Source organism: Oncorhynchus keta, chromosome 21 (genome assembly GCF_023373465.1).
Source record: "Oncorhynchus keta strain PuntledgeMale-10-30-2019 chromosome 21, Oket_V2, whole genome shotgun sequence".
Taxonomy (NCBI): Eukaryota; Metazoa; Chordata; class Actinopteri; order Salmoniformes; family Salmonidae; genus Oncorhynchus; species Oncorhynchus keta.
The window spans coordinates 50,147,341-50,164,952 of NC_068441.1; the positions used below are offsets into that span (position 1 = coordinate 50,147,341).

The following is a 17,612-nucleotide window of genomic DNA, read 5'->3' on the forward strand; positions in this document are numbered from 1 at the left end:
TGAGTGTTGGAGGTGTAACTGTGGTATGAGCTGATGTATCGGTGAGTGTTGGAGGTGTAGCTGTGGTATGAGCTGATGTATCGGTGAGTGTTGGAGGTGTAGCTGTGGTATGAGCTGATGTATCGGTGAATGTTGGAGGTGTAGCTGTGGTATGAGCTGATGTATCGGTGATTAGCTGCTCCCGTCTGCCACAAATCACTTCCTTTATTATCCCTACTGCGTTATAAATTAAAAACAAAAGTGTAGGCTCTATTGATGTTAGAAATAATGATTCTCAAATGTCAAACCATTGATGTGAGGCTAATGCCTGTTTTCATGTTATTTTGGATGGGGGATTTATGCCCCTCAGTCTAATCTGAGTGTTTGAACTTGTAACGCGTTGCGGCTGCATGGGATTTCACAGATTATCGCGGGGTGTGGTTTCATTGCATCCACTGGCAAGGTAACGGAACGAGACGCTTGTGGATGTGACAGCTCTAACACGAGCCGTAATGCAATTTCCACCTCCGCCACCAGCAAAACAACACTATGTGGGATATCAATCTGACTGAATCTAGTCATTTTTTCAATTGAAATACATTTTGAATTGAACAGACATCATAGACTTGTGCTCGTTCATGTGTTTAGGTAGTTAAGCTACAGTTTCTGGGCTTAATATAAAATGCTTAGAGAGGAAAAAGGAGACTGGTAAAACAAAGTAGATGCATATTGTTTTGTTTATTAGAATGTATAGAAAGAAACAACAGGAGGGAAAACTTCACGTGGATTCAAACGACAGAACTTTTCCTGTGAGGATCGTTTAGCAAACAAACAAAAAACACATTGCAAGAAGTGTGACAGTATCCAATCAATAGAATATGTTGATATGTTGCCACGACAACAGAAACGCTCATGTTTAAGTGCAATATTGTATTGTTTCGTGTCCTTTTGATTGGGTTATAGTCATGTGCATATTGTGTATTAAAGGGAAAGGGAAAAGGGGGGATACCTAGTCAGTCGTACAACTGAATGCCTTCAACTGAAGTGTGTCTTCCGCATTAGAAGAAAGAGTTGGAATGAGAGCATTGCTTTTATATAGTCATCCTTATGGTTAAAAAAAACCCCGAGCCAAAACAAATGCCGCATTGCTGATCCCAGGGTCGCAAAATTCGTGTAACTTTCTCCAAAATTCCCAGGTTTTCCAGAAATCCTGGTTGGAGGATTGTAGATGTCCTGATGATTGATTCTGGGAATCTTCAAAACGGGATTTCTAGAAAACCAACGGGTGGAGTTACCAGATTGTTTGCGTCCCGATCCCCCTGTAATCCTCTCCAAAACGTTCCTATCAGTCACTATTGTCTCAGTGATTACTACGAGCTATGCAAAACAACAAATATATTTTGCTGAACCATCAAGAGATGTTTTGCATAGACATCAATTAAAATGGAACTCATGCAAATGGCCTACAGTGGGCTACAGTGGGCTACAGTGGGCTACAGTGGCCTACAGTGGGCTACAGTGGGCTACAGTGGCCTACAGTGGGCTACAGTGGGCTACAGTGGGCTACAGTGGGCTACAGTGGGCTACAGTGGGCTACAGTGGGCTACAGTGCGAGACGTTAGGAGAGAACAGAAAACACACACGGTGGACGGAGGTTTTGACAACAACGTTCAGTGGGGTGTCTGCATCCCGAAAAAGGCACCCTTGCCAACACAGTGCACTATATGTCAAGCGAGTGTAGTGAAAAGTAGTGCACAGTACAGGGAAGAAGGCAGCTTTTGAGACCGACTATGAATGAGCGATTTACTAGTAAGTGAACACAGTAAATACCCTACAACTTACATCGTTTCGGTGTTTTTATAAAAATAAGTGAGTTCATATTTTACGGCATATTTATAAAAACTCAACACAAAACATCTCTAATGCAATAACACCCCAGTAAGATAGAGTTATAATGTATTACAGTGGTAGTAGTAGTAGTAGTAGTATATATGTTGTCCTGTCTGTCCCTATTGGTCTGTAGGCTCCAGCAGATGCACTCCTTCACTTCAGTATTGCTTGTCTTTCACACTGCTTGTGGTTATTTAGGTCTTTAGAGTCTGTCAACACAAAGACCCAGCCCAATGTGTGTTTTAACCTGTGTGTGTGTGTGTTTCAGTGTGTGTGTGCGTGTGTGTGTGTGTGTGTGTGCGTGTGTGTGTGTGTGTTTCAGTGTGTGTGTGTGTGTGTGTGTGTGTGTGTGTGTGTGTGTGTGTGTGTGTGTGTGTGTGTGTGTGTGTGTGTGTGTGTTTCAGTGTGTGTTTCAGTGTGTGTGTGTGTGTGTGTGTGTGTGCGCGTGCGCTTGTGTGTGTGTGTGTGGCCGAACTAAACATGCAGAATTAGTCAAGAATAGCTAGTATTAGAATAGCTAGTATTATTTTGACAGCCGGGGTGAGAAAAACATCCTCATCCCTCATCCCTCATCCCTCATCCCTCATCACTCATCCCTCATCCCAAGAGGGCTTTAGGTGTTTAAATCCATGTACCCTGCTTTTAGCGTGTTCAATTATTCATTATATTGACATATAAGATGTGGAAAAACACTTTCTCTCTATTCAACAGAAACCTAACGTTGCTAAAAAAAACCTTTGCTTTAGTAGGAGACAGACAGGAAGAAAGGCCTTCTTTAGTCAAAAGAGACAGGAAGGAAGAGAAGTATTAGTAGTTTTGGTAGTAGTACCTGGAGCCATTTTCCTCCTAAAAAAACTAACATTTTATTGTAAAAGTAATACTCGTCATAATAAATAAAATAAATTAAACAACACATTTCTAACAAAATGTGGCAAAAAAACATGACAAAAATAACACTAAAAGAGAGGTCTGAAGTAATTTTCAATTTTTTTTTTTTTTTTTTTTTTTACATCGTTCTTCAAATACAAAAGAAAAAACTTGGAGTTGTATAAAGGAAGGAACACACATCATAGTATAAAAGCTGATACAGGAACATACAGTCGAGCATCAGTCACCAGTGTTTAAATGTATAAACTCGTTGTGGGAATATTTCAGTAGAAGTCAATAATAAATAAAAGCAGTAGAGTAGAATGGTAGGACGGTGAGAGGAGGATAAAAGTGAAGGAAATAATAGTCTATGGCTGCATCTCAAACAGAACCCTTTTCCATATACAATACACTACTTTTGATCAGAACCCTGGTGGGGCCTAGAACCCTGGAGCACCATTAGCTCTGGTCAACAGAACTGCACTATAAAGGTGAGATGGGTTCCATCTGAGATGGGTTCCATTTGAGATGGGTTCCATCTGAGATGGGTTCCATTTGAGATGGGTTCCATCTGAGATGGCTTCCATTTGAGATGGGTTCCATTTGAGATGGGTTCCATCTGAGATGGGTTCCATTTGAGATGGGTTCCATTTGAGATGGGTTCCATCTGAGATGGGTTCCATTTGAGATGGGTTCCATTTGAGATGGGTTCCATCTGAGATGGGTTCCATTTGAGATGGGTTCCATCTGAGATGGGTTCCATTTGAGATGGGTTCCATTTGAGATGGGTTCCATCTGAGATGGGTTCCATCTGAGATACAGACTATGGCTTGATAGGCTTCCTCGGCCTGACAACATAAATATAGCTTTCTATACGAACTAATCCAAAGTTCCTCTTAGTGTATTGAAGGTAAGGGCTAAAGTCTCTAGAATGTACTACACAACTAGAAGAGAGAAGAGAATGGAGGAATATAACAACAACAAAAACAGACCTTCCTTCCATTCTTCCCCCATTTCTTTCTTGTCTCAGGGACGGAAGTGAGAGCTGGAGAGAAGGATGGAGTGATGGCGGGATGGAGACGGACGTCATCAGTATGGCGCAAACTTCTGTCTCTCCGGTTTCTTCCCGATCCCGTTGGCCGAGGAGATCTTCGCTGTGTAGGAGATCTGGGCCTGGGCATGGGCCCCAGCGGCGGCGGCTGCATTGGCGGCAGGGTTGGATAAAGCCAGGAAGGGTACAGATTGGATGGATTTCATGGATTGCATTCCAAGGAGGCTGGAGAGGGGGAGGGCCCCATAGGGGTGGGTGCCCATCATGGGGACTGCAGCGTGGGGGTGGGGGTGGGACATGCCAGGGCAGCCCATGGCAGCCAGGGTGGCAGCAGCCACAGCTGAAGATTGGGCTGGGGAGGGCGGTTGGCTGTAGGCCATGGTGAGGTCAGCAGGGGTCGACATGGAGGAAGACTGGGCGGTGGATTTGGCGGTCTCTAAACTGCACAAGGTGATAGGAGGAGGAGGAGGATAGGAGGTGGAGGAAGAAGGGGGGGGGTTTGAGGTGTAGGGAGGGAAGGAGGGTGGAGGGAAGGACAAGGGAAGGAGGGTGGAGGGAAGGAGGGAAGGGGGAAGGAGGGAGTAACGGATGGAAAAGGATTAGAAGGTTAAAGAAATAAAAGACATGTTAAAAAAAGAGAAATTGAGTGAAATTAAAGAAATCAAATCAAAAGGAGATTAAAAATCTAAATGATAAAAGAGGTGTGTATTTCTGGAGGTTGTAACAGATTATTTTAGGGGGGGGGGGGATCTTTCTGGCTCTCATGGAAGGAGTGGGTGCTATAAGTCAGGGTGATGGCTTGGGTAAGGGCTTGGGTGAGGGAAACACAAATAAGTTCAAAGTTCATTAGGATTTTCCTTATTCTGTAAAGGATCAAAGATACATATTGTATTTGTCAATATATAAATATATAAATACATATATATTTCATATTGTATTTGTATTGTCTGTAATAATACTACAATGTGTATGCAGTGTGTAATACAGTGTAATATACCGTGTATAATGTCTAGTGCAGCATGACTACAGTGGTTTTTTAGGGTAGAATTCATGATTGGAATGTCCATCTGGCTACACAGTCAAATCTTTGTTCTTTGTAGAAATGGGGTATGTTCAAAATTCAGTCACTTTCAACTGTCTGATACAACACTTGGCAGCAGAGAGGGTGAGCGAACGATGTAGTCTGACATCTCTTCTGATTGGAGGGGAGAGGTCCTTCCCGAGAGCAGTCACACAACATAAATAATCGTCACAAGATAAAATACTTGATTTTAATCAGCAGTTTTAGTACATACTTCAAAATGTGTTGCTAGTTTTCTTATAGGACGAGCTGTTGAAAATGAATGTGTCAACGTTATGTTATAACAAGATTAAACAAATCTGTAACCTGTGGAGGTAGATAAAAGTTAAGACTGTCTTTGAAGCAGTGAAATGTCCCCCTGGGATCATGAGTAGGGCTTGACGAGGGTCATGTTCATTAGGCACTGAACCGAAGAAAACGGACTGAAACATGGAGGGACTACCTGGACTTGTCCAATAAGAAAGGTCTATATTCATTTTCCATTGCAAAACATATTGGAACATTTTCTTCTGTTTTGTGCCTTACTGAACACAGCCCAGGTAAACCCTGAGTGGGGCCAGAGTTAATATATAACAATACATATCATAATACAGTATATGCCATTCAGGGGACACATTAATCCAAAGTGATTTACAGTCTTGAGTACATACATTTGACGAAACCATGGTGTTAGAAGCTCTACCAACTGAGCTACAGAGGACCAGAACTTTGTCTTACCAGGAGGTGATGAGGTATTGGGCCAGGTTGATAGAGATGGGTGTCCCTGTGATGGTGACGGCTCTATCACTGGTGCTGTCCAGCTGGCTACCGATCTTTATCTGAGCCCCTGACACCTGGCGGATCTCATTGATCTTGGTGCCCTGACGCCCGATGATGGAGCCGATGAGCTTGGGGCAGAAGGACGGGTCCCGTTAGGACGAAAGGGGAGAGGTGTGTGTGTGTGTGTGAGTGTGTTAGTGTGTGTGTGTGTGTGTGTGTTTGTGTGTGTGAGTGTGTGTGTGTGTGTGAGAGTTGTGTGTGTGTGTGTTTGTGTGTGTGAGAGAGAGAGAGAGAGAGAGAGAGAGAGAGAGAGAGAGAGAGAGAGAGAGTGAGTGAGTGTGTGTGTGTGTGTGTGTGTGTGTGTGTGTGTGTGTGTGTGTGTGTGTGTGTGTGTGTGTGTGTGTGTGTGTGTGTGTGTGTGTGTGTGTGTGTGTGTGTGTGTGTGACCATAACAATCAGTGTGTGATAATACTAAATAATGTGGGCTGTGTGAATCGCAATCTTGGTGCCCTGACGCCCGATGATGGGGCTAACGAGTTAAAGGAGGAACGTGAAGGTGACCAATGTGAAATGTGACAATCAGATCACAATAACCATGGAGAAGGAATTTACTGTTGATAATACTAAATAATGTCCAGGGCTCACTTGAAAAACAGAGATGTGAATCGCAATGTGACTTCAATGTGACTTCAATGTGACTTCAATGTGACTTCAATGTTACTTCAATGTGACTTCAATGTGACTTCAATGTGACTTCAATGTGACTTCAATGTGACTTCAATGTGACTTCAATGTTACTTCAATGTGACTTCACAGGATAAAAGATACATCCAATATAAATATATAAAGGTTTGTGTATCATGGGGGGAAAAAACAACATTGTCTTGAGTTTTATAAACAAACATACACTCGCTCTAAGCTCATCGCTTGTGTCTCAGAGCCTAACTCATCTACTAGTAGAAAAGCCAATAACATCCCAAATCAGGGGTCAGAATTTCCACTAGATGTTGGAACTTTGCTGCTATAATAGCCTCCACTCTTCTAGGAAGGCTTTCTACTAGATGTTGGAACATTGCTGCTATAATAGCCTCCACTCTTCTAGGAAGGCTTTCCACTAGATGTTGGAACATTGCTGCGGGGACTTGCTTCCGTTCAGTCACAAGAGCATTAGTGAGGTCGGACACTGAGGTTGGGCGATTAGGCCTGGCTCGCAGTCGGCGTTCAAATTCATCCCAAAGGTATTCGATGGGTTTGAGGTCAAGGCTCTGTGCAGGCCAATCATGTTCTTCCACACCCATCTCAACAAACCATTTATGTATGGACCTCGCTTTGTGCTCGGGGACATTGTCATGCTGAAACAGGAAAGGGCCTCCCACAAACTGTTACTACAAAGTTGGAAACACAGAATCATCTAGAATGTCATTGTAGCTGTAGTGTTAAGATTTCCCTTCACTGGACCTAAGGGCCCCGAATCATGATAAACAGCCCCAGACCATTATTGCTCCTCCACCAAACTTTACAGTTGGCACTATGCATTGAGACAGGTAGCGTTTTCCTGGCATCCGCCAAACCCAGATTCATCTGTCAGACTGCCAGATGGTGAAGAGTGTTTCATCACTCCAGAGAACGCGTTTCCACTGCTCCAGAATCCAATGGCGGCGAGCTTTACACCACTCCAGCTAATGCTTGGCATTATGCATGGTGATCTTAGGCTTGTGTGCGGCCATGGAAACCCATTTCATGAAGCTCCCGATGAACAGTTATTGTGCTGACGTTGCTACCAGAGGCAGTTTGGAACTCGGTAGTGAGTGTTGCAGCCGAGGACAGACGGTGTTCTGTGAGCTTGTGTGGCCTACCACTGAGCCGTTATTGATCCTAGTTCCGTTTCCACTTCACAGTACTTACAGTTTACCGGGGCAGCTCTAGCAAGGCAGACTTTTGACGAACTGACTTGTTTTCAAGGTGACATCCTATGACGTTGCCGTGTTGAAAGTCACATCTCTTCAGTAACGCCCATTCTACTGCCAATGTTTGTCTATGGAGATTGCATGACTGTGTGATCAATGTTATACTACATGTCAGCAACGGGTTTGGCTGTGGTTTTTCATCACCACTAATCTGAAGGTGTGTCCACATACTTGTGTATATATAGTGTAGCTAAACGGACTATCAGACTGTTTTTGCACTACCTTTTTGTTTGGACTCATCACTTTGTTTCAAAGTATTGGGACAGTGACACATTTTGGTTTGTTTTGGCTCTGTTCTCCAGCACTTTGTTTTTGAAATGATACAATGACTATGAGGTTAAAGTGCAGACTGTCAGTTTTCTTTTGAGAGTATTTTCATCCATATTGGGTAAACCGTTTTAGTAATTACAGCACTTTCTGTACATAGCCCCCCCCATTTAAGGTACTACAAGTATTGGAACAAATTCACTTATACGTGGATTAAAGTAGTAATAAGTTAAGTATTTGGTCCAATAATTACATCAAGCTCGTGACAAACTTGTTGAATGGCTGTGCTGTTTGTTTTGGTTTTAGATTATTTTGTGCCCAATAGTAATGAATGGTAAATAATGTATTTTGTCATTTTGGAGTCACTTTTATTGTAAATTAGAATATAATATGTTTCTAAACACTGAATGTGGATGCTACCATGGTTACAGATAGTCCTGAATGAATCCTGAATAATGATGAATGGGAAAGTTACAAACTCACAAATATCATACCCTCAAGACATGCTAACATCAGCTGATGTACGAAGGGCTATATAAATAAAATTTGATTTGATTTTGATTTGATTTAGTCCCGTCCAGTGTCAGGCCTGAAGCACTTGATTGAGAGGCCCTAATGTAAGGAGACTGGTGATAGAGGGGCCCTAATGTAAGGAGACAGGTGATGGAGGGGCCCCAATGTAAGGAGACTGGTGATGGAGGGGCCCTAATGTAAGGAGACAGGTGATGGAGGGGCCCTAATGTCAGGAGACAGGTGATGGAGGGGCCCTAATGTCAGGAGACAGGTGATGGAGGGGCCCTAATGTAAGGAGACAGGTGATGGAGGGGTACTAATGTAAGGAGACAGGTGATGGAGGGTTCCTAATGTCAGGAGACAGGTGATGGAGGGGCCCTCATATCAGCTAGAAAGATGTGTCGGCATCGAGTAATTGTCTCTGGCCCCCTCCCAGTTAGGGAGTGATGAGCTCTACAGCAGAGTGACAAAGGTGATGGAGGGGCCCTCATATAAGGAGAAAGGTGATGGAGGGGCCCTCATGTAAGGAGAAAGGTGATGGAGGGGCCCTAATGTAAGGAGACAGGTGATGGAGGGGTACTAATGTAAGGAGACAGGTGATGGAGGGTTCCTAATGTCAGGAGACAGGTGATGGAGGGGCCCTCATGTAAGGAGAAAGGTGATGGAGGGGCCCTCATATAAGGAGAAAGGTGATGGAGGGGCCCTCATGTAAGGAGAAAGGTGATGGAGGGGCCCTCATGTCAGGAGACAGGTGATGGAGGGGCCCTAATGTAAGGAGACAGGTGATGGAGGGGCCCTCATGTAAGGAGAAAGGTGATGGAGGGGCTTCTCATGTCAGGAGACAGGTGATGGAGGGGCCCTAATGTAAGGAGACAGGTGATGGAGGGGCCCTCATGTAAGGAGAAAGGTGATGGAGGGGCTTCTCATGTCAGGAGACAGGTGATGGAGGGGCCCTAATGTAAGGAGACAGGTGATGGAGGGGCCCTAATGTAAGGATAAAGGTTATCCAGCCCTGTGTCTCCTAAGGAATAGGGTACCATTTGGGACATGTCCCCTGTCATGTCTGAGACCTGGACAGGTGATGAAGCGACACCAACATGGACGTGTTGACAGGTAGATATGCTGTCTGATGGACAGACCATGACCCCATTTAGTTCCCCCCTCACTCCTCTGCTCTCATGTCCTCTCTCTCTTACTCTCTCTCTCTTTCTCTCTCTCTCTCTCTCTCTCTCTCTCTCTCTCTCTCTCTCTCTCTCTCTCTCTCTCTCTCTCTCTCTCTCTCTCTCTCTCTCTCTCTCAATTCAATTCAATTCAAGGGCTTTATTGGCATGGGAAACATGTGTTAACATTGCCAAAGCAAGTGAGGTAGACAACATACAAAGTGAATATATAAAGTGAAAAACAACAAAAATTAACAGTAAACATTACACATACAACAGTTTCAAAACAGTAAAGACATTACAAATATATATATATATATATATATATATATATATATATATATATATATATACACAATGTACAAATAATTAAAGGACACAAGATAAAATAAATAAGCATAAATATGGGTTGTATTTACAATGGTGTTTGTTCTTCACTGGTTGCCCTTTTCTCGTGGCAACAGGTCACAAATCTTGCTGCTGTGATGGCACACTGTGGAATTTCACCCAGTAGGTATGGGAGTTTTTCAAAATTGGATATGTTTTCGAATTCTTTGTGGATCTGTGTGATCTGGGGGAAATATGTCTCTCTAATATGGTCATACATCTGGCAGGAGGTTAGGAAGTGCAGCTCAGTTTCCACCTCAGTTTGTGGGTAGTGAGCACATAGCCTGTCTACTCTTGAGAGCCATGTCTGCCTACGGCGGCCTTTCTCAATAGCAAGGCTATGCTCACTGAGTCTGTACATAGTCAAAGCTTTCCTTAATTTTGGGTCAGTCACAGTGGTCAGGTATTCTGCCGCTGTGTACTCTCTGTGTAGGGCCAAATAGCATTCTAGTTTGCTCTGTTTTTTTGTTAATTCTTTCCAATGTGTTAAGTAATTATCTTTTTGTTTTCTCATGATTTGGTTGGGTCTAATTGTGCTGTTGTCCTGGGGCTCTGTAGGGTGTGTTTGTGTTTGAACAGAGCCCCAGGACCAGCTTGCTTAGGGACTCTTCTCCAGGTTCATCTCTCTGTTTGTGATGGCTTTGTTATGGAAGGTTTGTGAATCGCTTCCTTTTAGGTGGTTGTAGAATTTAATGGCTCTTTTCTGGATTTTGATAATTAGTGGGTATCGGCCTAATTCTGCTCTGCATGCATTATTTGGTGTTTTACGTTGTACACGGAGGATATTTTTGCAGAATTCTGCGTGCAGAGTCTCAATTTGGTGTTTGTCCCATTTTGTGAAGTCTTGGTTGGTGAGCGGACCCCAGACCTCACAACCATAAAGGGCAATGGGCTCTATGACTGATTCAAGTATTTTTGCCAAATCCTAATTGGTATGTTGAAATTTATGTTTCTTTTGATGGCATAGAATGCCCTTCTTGCCTTGTCTCTCAGATCGTTCACACCTTTGTGGAAGTTACCTGTGGCGCTGATGTTTAGGCCAAGGTATGTATAGTTTTTGTGTGCTCTAGGGCAACAGTGTCTAGATGGAATTTGTATTTGTGGTCCTGGTGACTGGACCTTTTTTGGAACACCATTATTTTGGTCTTACTGAGATTTACTGTCAGGGCCCAGGTCTGACAGAATCTGTGCATAAGATCTAGGTGCTGCTGTAGGCCCTCCTTGGTTGGTGACAGAAGCACCAGATCATCAGCAAACAGCAGACATTTGACTTCGGATTCTAGCAGGGGAGGCCGGGTGCTGCAGACTTTTCTAGTGCCCGCGCCAGTTCGTTGATATAAATGTTGAAGAGGGTGGGGCTTAAGCTGCATCCCTGTCTAACCCCACGACCCTGTGTGAAGAATTGTGTGTGTTTTTGCCAATTTTAACCGCACACTTGTTGTTTGTGTACATGGATTTTATAATGTCATATGTTTTACCCCCAACACCACTTTCCATCAGTTTGTATAGCAGACCCTCATGCCAAATTGAGTCGAAGGCTTTTTGAAATCAACAAAGCATGAGAAGACTTTGCCTTTGTTTTGGTTTGTTTGGTTGTCAATTAAGGTGTGCAGGGTGAATACATGGTCTGTTGTACGGTAATTTGGTAAAAGCCAATTTGACATTTGCTCAGTACATTGTTTTCATTGAGGAAATGTACGAGTCTGCTGTTAATAATAATGCAGAGGATTTTCCCAAGGTTACTGTTGACACATATTCCACGGTAGTTATTGGGGTCAAATTTGTCTCCACTTTTGTGGATTGGGGTGATCAGTCCTTGGTTCCAAATATTGGGGAAGATGCCAGAGCTAAGTATGATGTTAAAGAGTTTTAGTATAGCCAATTGGAATTTGTTGTCTGTATATTTGATCATTTCATTGAGGATACCATCGACACCACAGGCCTTTTTGGGTTGGAGGGTTTTTATTTTGTCCTGTAACTCATTCAATGTAATTGGAGAATCCAGTGGGTTCTGGTAGTCTTTAATAGTTGATTCTAAGATCTGTATTTGATCATGTATATGTTTTTGCTCTTTGTTCTTTGTTATAGAACCAAAAGATTGGAGAAGTGGTTTACCCATACATCTCCATTTTGGATAGATAATTATTCGTGTTGTTGTTTGTTTAGTGTTTTCCAATTTTCCCAGAAGTGGTTAGAGTCTATGGATTCTTCAATTGCATTGAGCTGATTTCTGACATGCTGTTCCTTCTTTTCCGTAGTGTATTTCTGTAATGTTTTAGTGATTCACCATAGTGAAGGCGTAGACTCAGGTTTTCCGGGTCTCTATGTTTTTGGTTGGACAGGTTTCTCAATTTCTTTCTTAGATTTTTGCATTCCTCATCAAACCATTTGTCATTATTGTTAATTTTCTTCGGTTTTCTATTTGAGATTTTTAGATTTGATAGGGAAGCTGAGAGGTCAAATATACTGTTAAGATTTTCTACTGCCAAGTTTACACCTTCACTATTACAGTGGAACGTTTTACCCAGGAAATTGTCTAAAAGGGATTGAATTTGTTGTTGCCTAATTGTTTTTGGTAGGTTTCCAAACTGCATTCCTTCCACCTATAGCATTTCTTAATGTTACTCAGTTCCTTTGGCTTTGATGCCTCATGGTTGAGTATTGCTCTGTTTAAGTAGACTGTGATTTTGCTGTGGTCTGATAGGGGTGTTAGTGGACTGACTGTGAACGCTCTGAGAGATTCTGGGTTGAGGTCAGTGATAAAGTAGTCTACAGTACTACTGCCAAGAGATGAGCTATAGGTGTACCTACCATAGGAGTCCCCTCGAAGCCTACCGTTGACTATGTACATACCCAGCGTGCGACAGAGCTGCAGGAGTTGTGACCCGTTTTTGTTGGTTATGTTGTCATAGTTGTGCCTAGGGGCATATGTGGGAGGGATGCTGTCACCTCCAGGCAGATGTTTGTCCCCCTGTGTGCTGAGGGTGTCAGGTTCTTGTCCGGTTCTGGCATTTAGGTCGCCACAGACTAGTACATGTCCCTGGGCCTGGAAATGATTGATTTCGCCCTCCAGGATGGAGAAGCTGTCTTCATTAAAATATGGGGATTCTAGTGGGGGGATATAGGTAGCACACAGGAGGACATTTTCTCTGTTAGGATCATTTCCTTTTGAATTTCTAGCCAAATGTAGAATGTTCCTGTTTTGATTAATTTAATGGAGTGAGTTAGGTCTGCTCTATACCAAATTAGCATACCCCCTAAGTCCCTTCCCTGTTTCACACCTGGTAGTTTGGTGGATGGGACTACCAGCTCTCTGTAACCTAGAGGGCAACCAGTGGGTCCGTCTCCTCTATACCAGGTTTCTTGCAGGATGACAATGTCTGTATTACCGATTTCTTTGGTGAAGTCCGGGTTTCTGCTCTTTAGGCCAAAGGCAGATGACCGCGGGCCTTGGATATTCCAGGATGATATAGTGAAGGCTTTTTGTTCCATAGAATGTCCAATGTCTCTCTCTCTCTCTCTCTCTCTCTCTCTCTCTCTCTCTCTCTCTCTCTCTATCTCTCTCTCTCCCCATCTCTCTCTCTCCCCATCTCTCTCTCTCTCTCTCTCTCTCTCTCTCTCTCTCTCTCTCTCTCTCTCTCTCTCTCTCTCTCTCTCTCTCTCTCTCTCTCTCTCTCTCTCTCTCTCTCTCTCTCTCTCTCTCTCTCTCTCTCACCCAGGGCCTGAACTGAACTGTTACAGCTCCCTCCCTCCACATCCCCCACTGCAGTCTATTAATGGCCTGCTGATTATTTGGGGGACGAAGCTAAGTGCCCACAGATGAGTGCCAGGTCTGAACCACTCTGTTTGACACACAGCACAGGACTGAAGCCACGCCAGGCCAGCCTCCCATCTCCCAGTCTGTCTGACACACAGCACAGGACTGAAGCCACCCTCCCATCTCTCAGTCTGTTTGACACACAACACAGGACTGAAGCCACGCCAGGCCAGCCTCCCATCTCTCAGTCTGTCTGACACACAGCACAGGACTGAAGCCACCCTCCCATCTCTCAGTCTGTCTGACACACAGCACAGAACTGAAGCCAGCCTCCTATCTCTCAGTCTGTCTGACACACAACACAGGACTGTAGCCACGCCAGGCCAGCCTCCCGTCTCTCAGTCTGTCTGACACACAGCACAGGACTGTAGCCAGCCTCCCATCTCCCAGTCTGTCTGACACACAACACAGGACCGAAGCCACGCCAGGCCAGCCTCCCATCTCTCAGTCTGTCTGACACACAACACAGGACTGTAGCCAGCCTCCCATCTCCCAGTCTGTCTGACACACAACACAGGACTGAAGCCACGCCAGGCCAGCCTCCCATCTCTCAGTCTGTCTGACACACAACACAGGACTGTAGCCAGCCTCCTATCTCTCAGTCTGTCTGACACACAACACAGGACTGTAGCCACGCCAGGCCAGCCTCCCGTCTCTCAGTCTGTCTGACACACAGCACAGGACTGTAGCCAGCCTCCCATCTCCCAGTCTGTCTGACACACAACACAGGACCGAAGCCACGCCAGGCCAGCCTCCCATCTCTCAGTCTGTCTGACACACAACACAGGACTGTAGCCAGCCTCCCATCTCCCAGTCTGTCTGACACACAACACAGGACTGTAGCCAGCCTCCCATCTCCCAGTCTGTCTGACACACAACACAGGACTGTCTGAACGATGTTAGATGGATGTGGACACAGTGGAAACAGGGCTATTTTGGGGTGGATTCCCTGCTGCAGCTGTAATGTGAAGAAAAAAGCTTGTTATGTGGAACTGGTGGAGGACGCCACAGCCCACCCTGCACACACACACACACACACACACACACACACACACACACACACACACACACACACACACACACACACACACACACACACACACACACACACACACACACACACACACACACACACACACACACACACACACACACACACACACACACACACACACACACACCCAGATAGAGCCTCTCTGGGCCGTTTTCAGCAGTGCGTGCCTGTCGGGCTTAGTGCCTCTCTGCCTCTCTGTGGTTGCTATTGTGTTTATGTGCTCCGGACTCTCTCTCTTTCCCTATCTCTCTCTAGCTTGCTCTCTTTTGGCTCTCTTTCTCTCTCTCTACCCCTTCTCTCTCTCTCCTCTCTCTCTCTCTTTAACCCTTCTCTCCCCTCTTTCTAGACTCCCTCCCCCCTTCTCTCGTTCTCTCTCCCGCTATCTCTCTTTCTCTCGCTCTCTCTCTCTCTACCCCCAATCTCTGTCCTCTCTCAACTGCCTTCCTCTCTCTTTCTCTCTCCCGCTATCTATCTCGCCCACTCTCTCTCTCTACCCCCTCTCTCTCTCCTCTCTCTTGACTGGCTTCCTCCTCTCTCTCTTCTATCGCTCTCTTTCCCCCAACCTTCTCCCTCTTTTTCCTATTGTTCTCCTTCAGGGAGAAAAGTGAGAGAGAGAAGAGAGAGAGAGAAGAGAGATTGGGAGAGATAGGGAGAGAAAAGAGAGGGAGATAGAAGAGAGAGAGAAAGATAAAAGATAGAGATAAAGAGAGAGTGAGAAGAGAGAGGAGAGAAAAGAGAGAGAGATAAAGCGAGAGAGAGAGGAGAGAGAGAGGGAGAGAGAGAGAGAGAGAGAGAGAGAGAGAGAGAGAGAGAGAGAGAGAGAGAGAGAGAGAGAGAGAGAGAGAGAGAGAGAGAGAGAAAAGAGAGATAGAGAGAGAGAGAGAAGAGAGAGAGAGAGAGAGGGGAGAGGAGAGAGAGAGACAGAGAGAGAGAGAGAGAGAGAGAGAGAGAGAGAGAGAGAGAAGATAGAGAGAGATAGATAGAGAGAGAGAGAGCGATAGAGAGAGAGAAGAGAGAGAGATAGAGAGAGAAAAGAGAGAGAGAGAAGAGAGAGAGATAGAGAGATAAAAGAGAGAGAGAGAGAGAGAGAGAGAGAGAGAGAGAGAGAGAGGAGAAAGAGAGAGAGACAAATTTGACCCCAATAACTACCGTGGAATATGCGTCAACAGTAACCTTGGGAAAATCCTCTGCATTATCATTAACAGCAGACTCGTACATTTCCTCAATGAAAACAATGTACTGAGCAAATGTCAAATTGTCTTTTTACCAAATTACCGTATAACAGACCATGTATTCACCCTGCGCACCCTAATTGACAAACAAACAAACAAAAACAAAGGCAAAGTCTTCTCATGCTTTGTTGATTTCAAAAAAGCGCTCGACTCAATCTGGCATGAGGGTCTGCTATACAAACTGATGGAAAGTGGTGTTGGGGGTAAAACATACGACATTACAAAATCTATGTACACAAACAACAAGTGTGCGGTTAAAATTGGCAAAAAACACACACATTTCTTCCCACAGGTCCGTGGGGTGAGACAGGGATGCAGCTTAAGCCCCACCCTCTTCAACATATATATCAACAAATTGGCGCGGGCACTAGAAAAATCTGCAGCACCCGGCCTCCCCCTGCTAGAATCCGAAGTCAAATGTCTACTGTTTGCTAATGATCTGGTTCTTCTGTCACCAACCAAGGAGGGCCTACAGCAGCACCTAGATCTTCTGCACAGATTCTGTCAGACCTGGGCCCTAACAGTAAATCTCAGTAAGACCAAAATAATGGTGTTCCAAAAAAGGTCCAGTCACCAGGACCACAAATACAAAATTCCATCTAGACACTGTTGCCCTAGAGCACACAAACAACTATACATACCTCGGCCTAAACATCAGCGCCACAGGTAACTTCCACAAAGCTGTGAACGATCTGAGAGACAAGGCAAGAAGGGCATTCTATGCCATCAAAAGGAACATCAATTTCAACATACCAATTAGGATCTGGCTAAAAATACTTGAATCAGTCATAGGGCCCATTGCCCTTTATGGATATGAGGTCTGGGGTCCGCTCACCAACCAAGACTTTACAAAATGGGACAAACACCAAATTGAGACTCTGCATGCAGAATTCTGCAAAAACATCCCCGTGTACAACGCAGAACACCAAATAATGCATGCAGAGCAGAATTAGGCCGATACTCACTAATTATCAAAATCCAGAAAAGAGCTGTTAAATTCTGCAACCACCTAAAAGGAAGCGATTCCCAAACCTTCCATAACAAAGCCATCACCTACAGAGAGATGAACCTGGAGAAGAGTCCCCTAAGCAAGCTGGCCCTGGGGCTCTGTTCACAAACACAAACACACCCCACAGAGCCCCAGGACAGCAGCACAATTAGACCCAACCAAATAATGAGAAAACAAAAAGATAATTACTCGACACATTGGAAAGAATGTACAAAAAAACAGAGCAAACTAGAATGCTATTTGGCCCTAAACAGAGAGTACACAGTGGCAGAATACCTGACCACTGTGACTGATCCAAACTTAAGGAAAGCTTTGACTATGTACAGACTCAGTGAGCATAGCCTTGCTATTGAGAAAGGCCGCCGTAGGCAGACATGGCTCTCAAGAGTAGACAGGCTATGTGCTCACTACCCACAAACTGAGGTGGAAACTGAGCTGCACTTCCTAACCTCCTGCCAGATGTATGACCATATTAGAGACACATATTTCGCTCAGATTACACAGATCCACAAAGAATTCAAAAACAAAACTAATTTTGATAAACTCCCATATCTACTGGGTGAAATTGCACAGTGTGCC

General features: G+C 44.5%; 1 protein-coding gene across 2 annotated transcripts in view; it reads right to left on the minus strand.

The window, feature by feature from the left end:
- Positions 1 to 698: 698 nt before the first annotated feature.
- The window catches only part of pcbp4 (poly(rC) binding protein 4), a 189,876-nt gene continuing 172,962 nt past the window's right edge, over positions 699 to 17,612 (minus strand). Inside the window, exons 13-14 of one of the 2 annotated variants that reach the window (XM_052474143.1) lie at positions 5,586 to 5,755; positions 699 to 4,228 (exon numbers count right to left, since the gene is read on the minus strand). In XM_052474143.1, the coding sequence (XP_052330103.1) occupies positions 3,826 to 4,228; positions 5,586 to 5,755 (573 nt within the window). In that variant the 3' untranslated portion in view covers positions 699 to 3,825. Of the gene's footprint in view, positions 4,229 to 4,250; positions 4,598 to 5,585; positions 5,756 to 17,612 lie in introns of those variants that run through there. The other variant, XM_052474144.1, reaches the window with a different exon arrangement.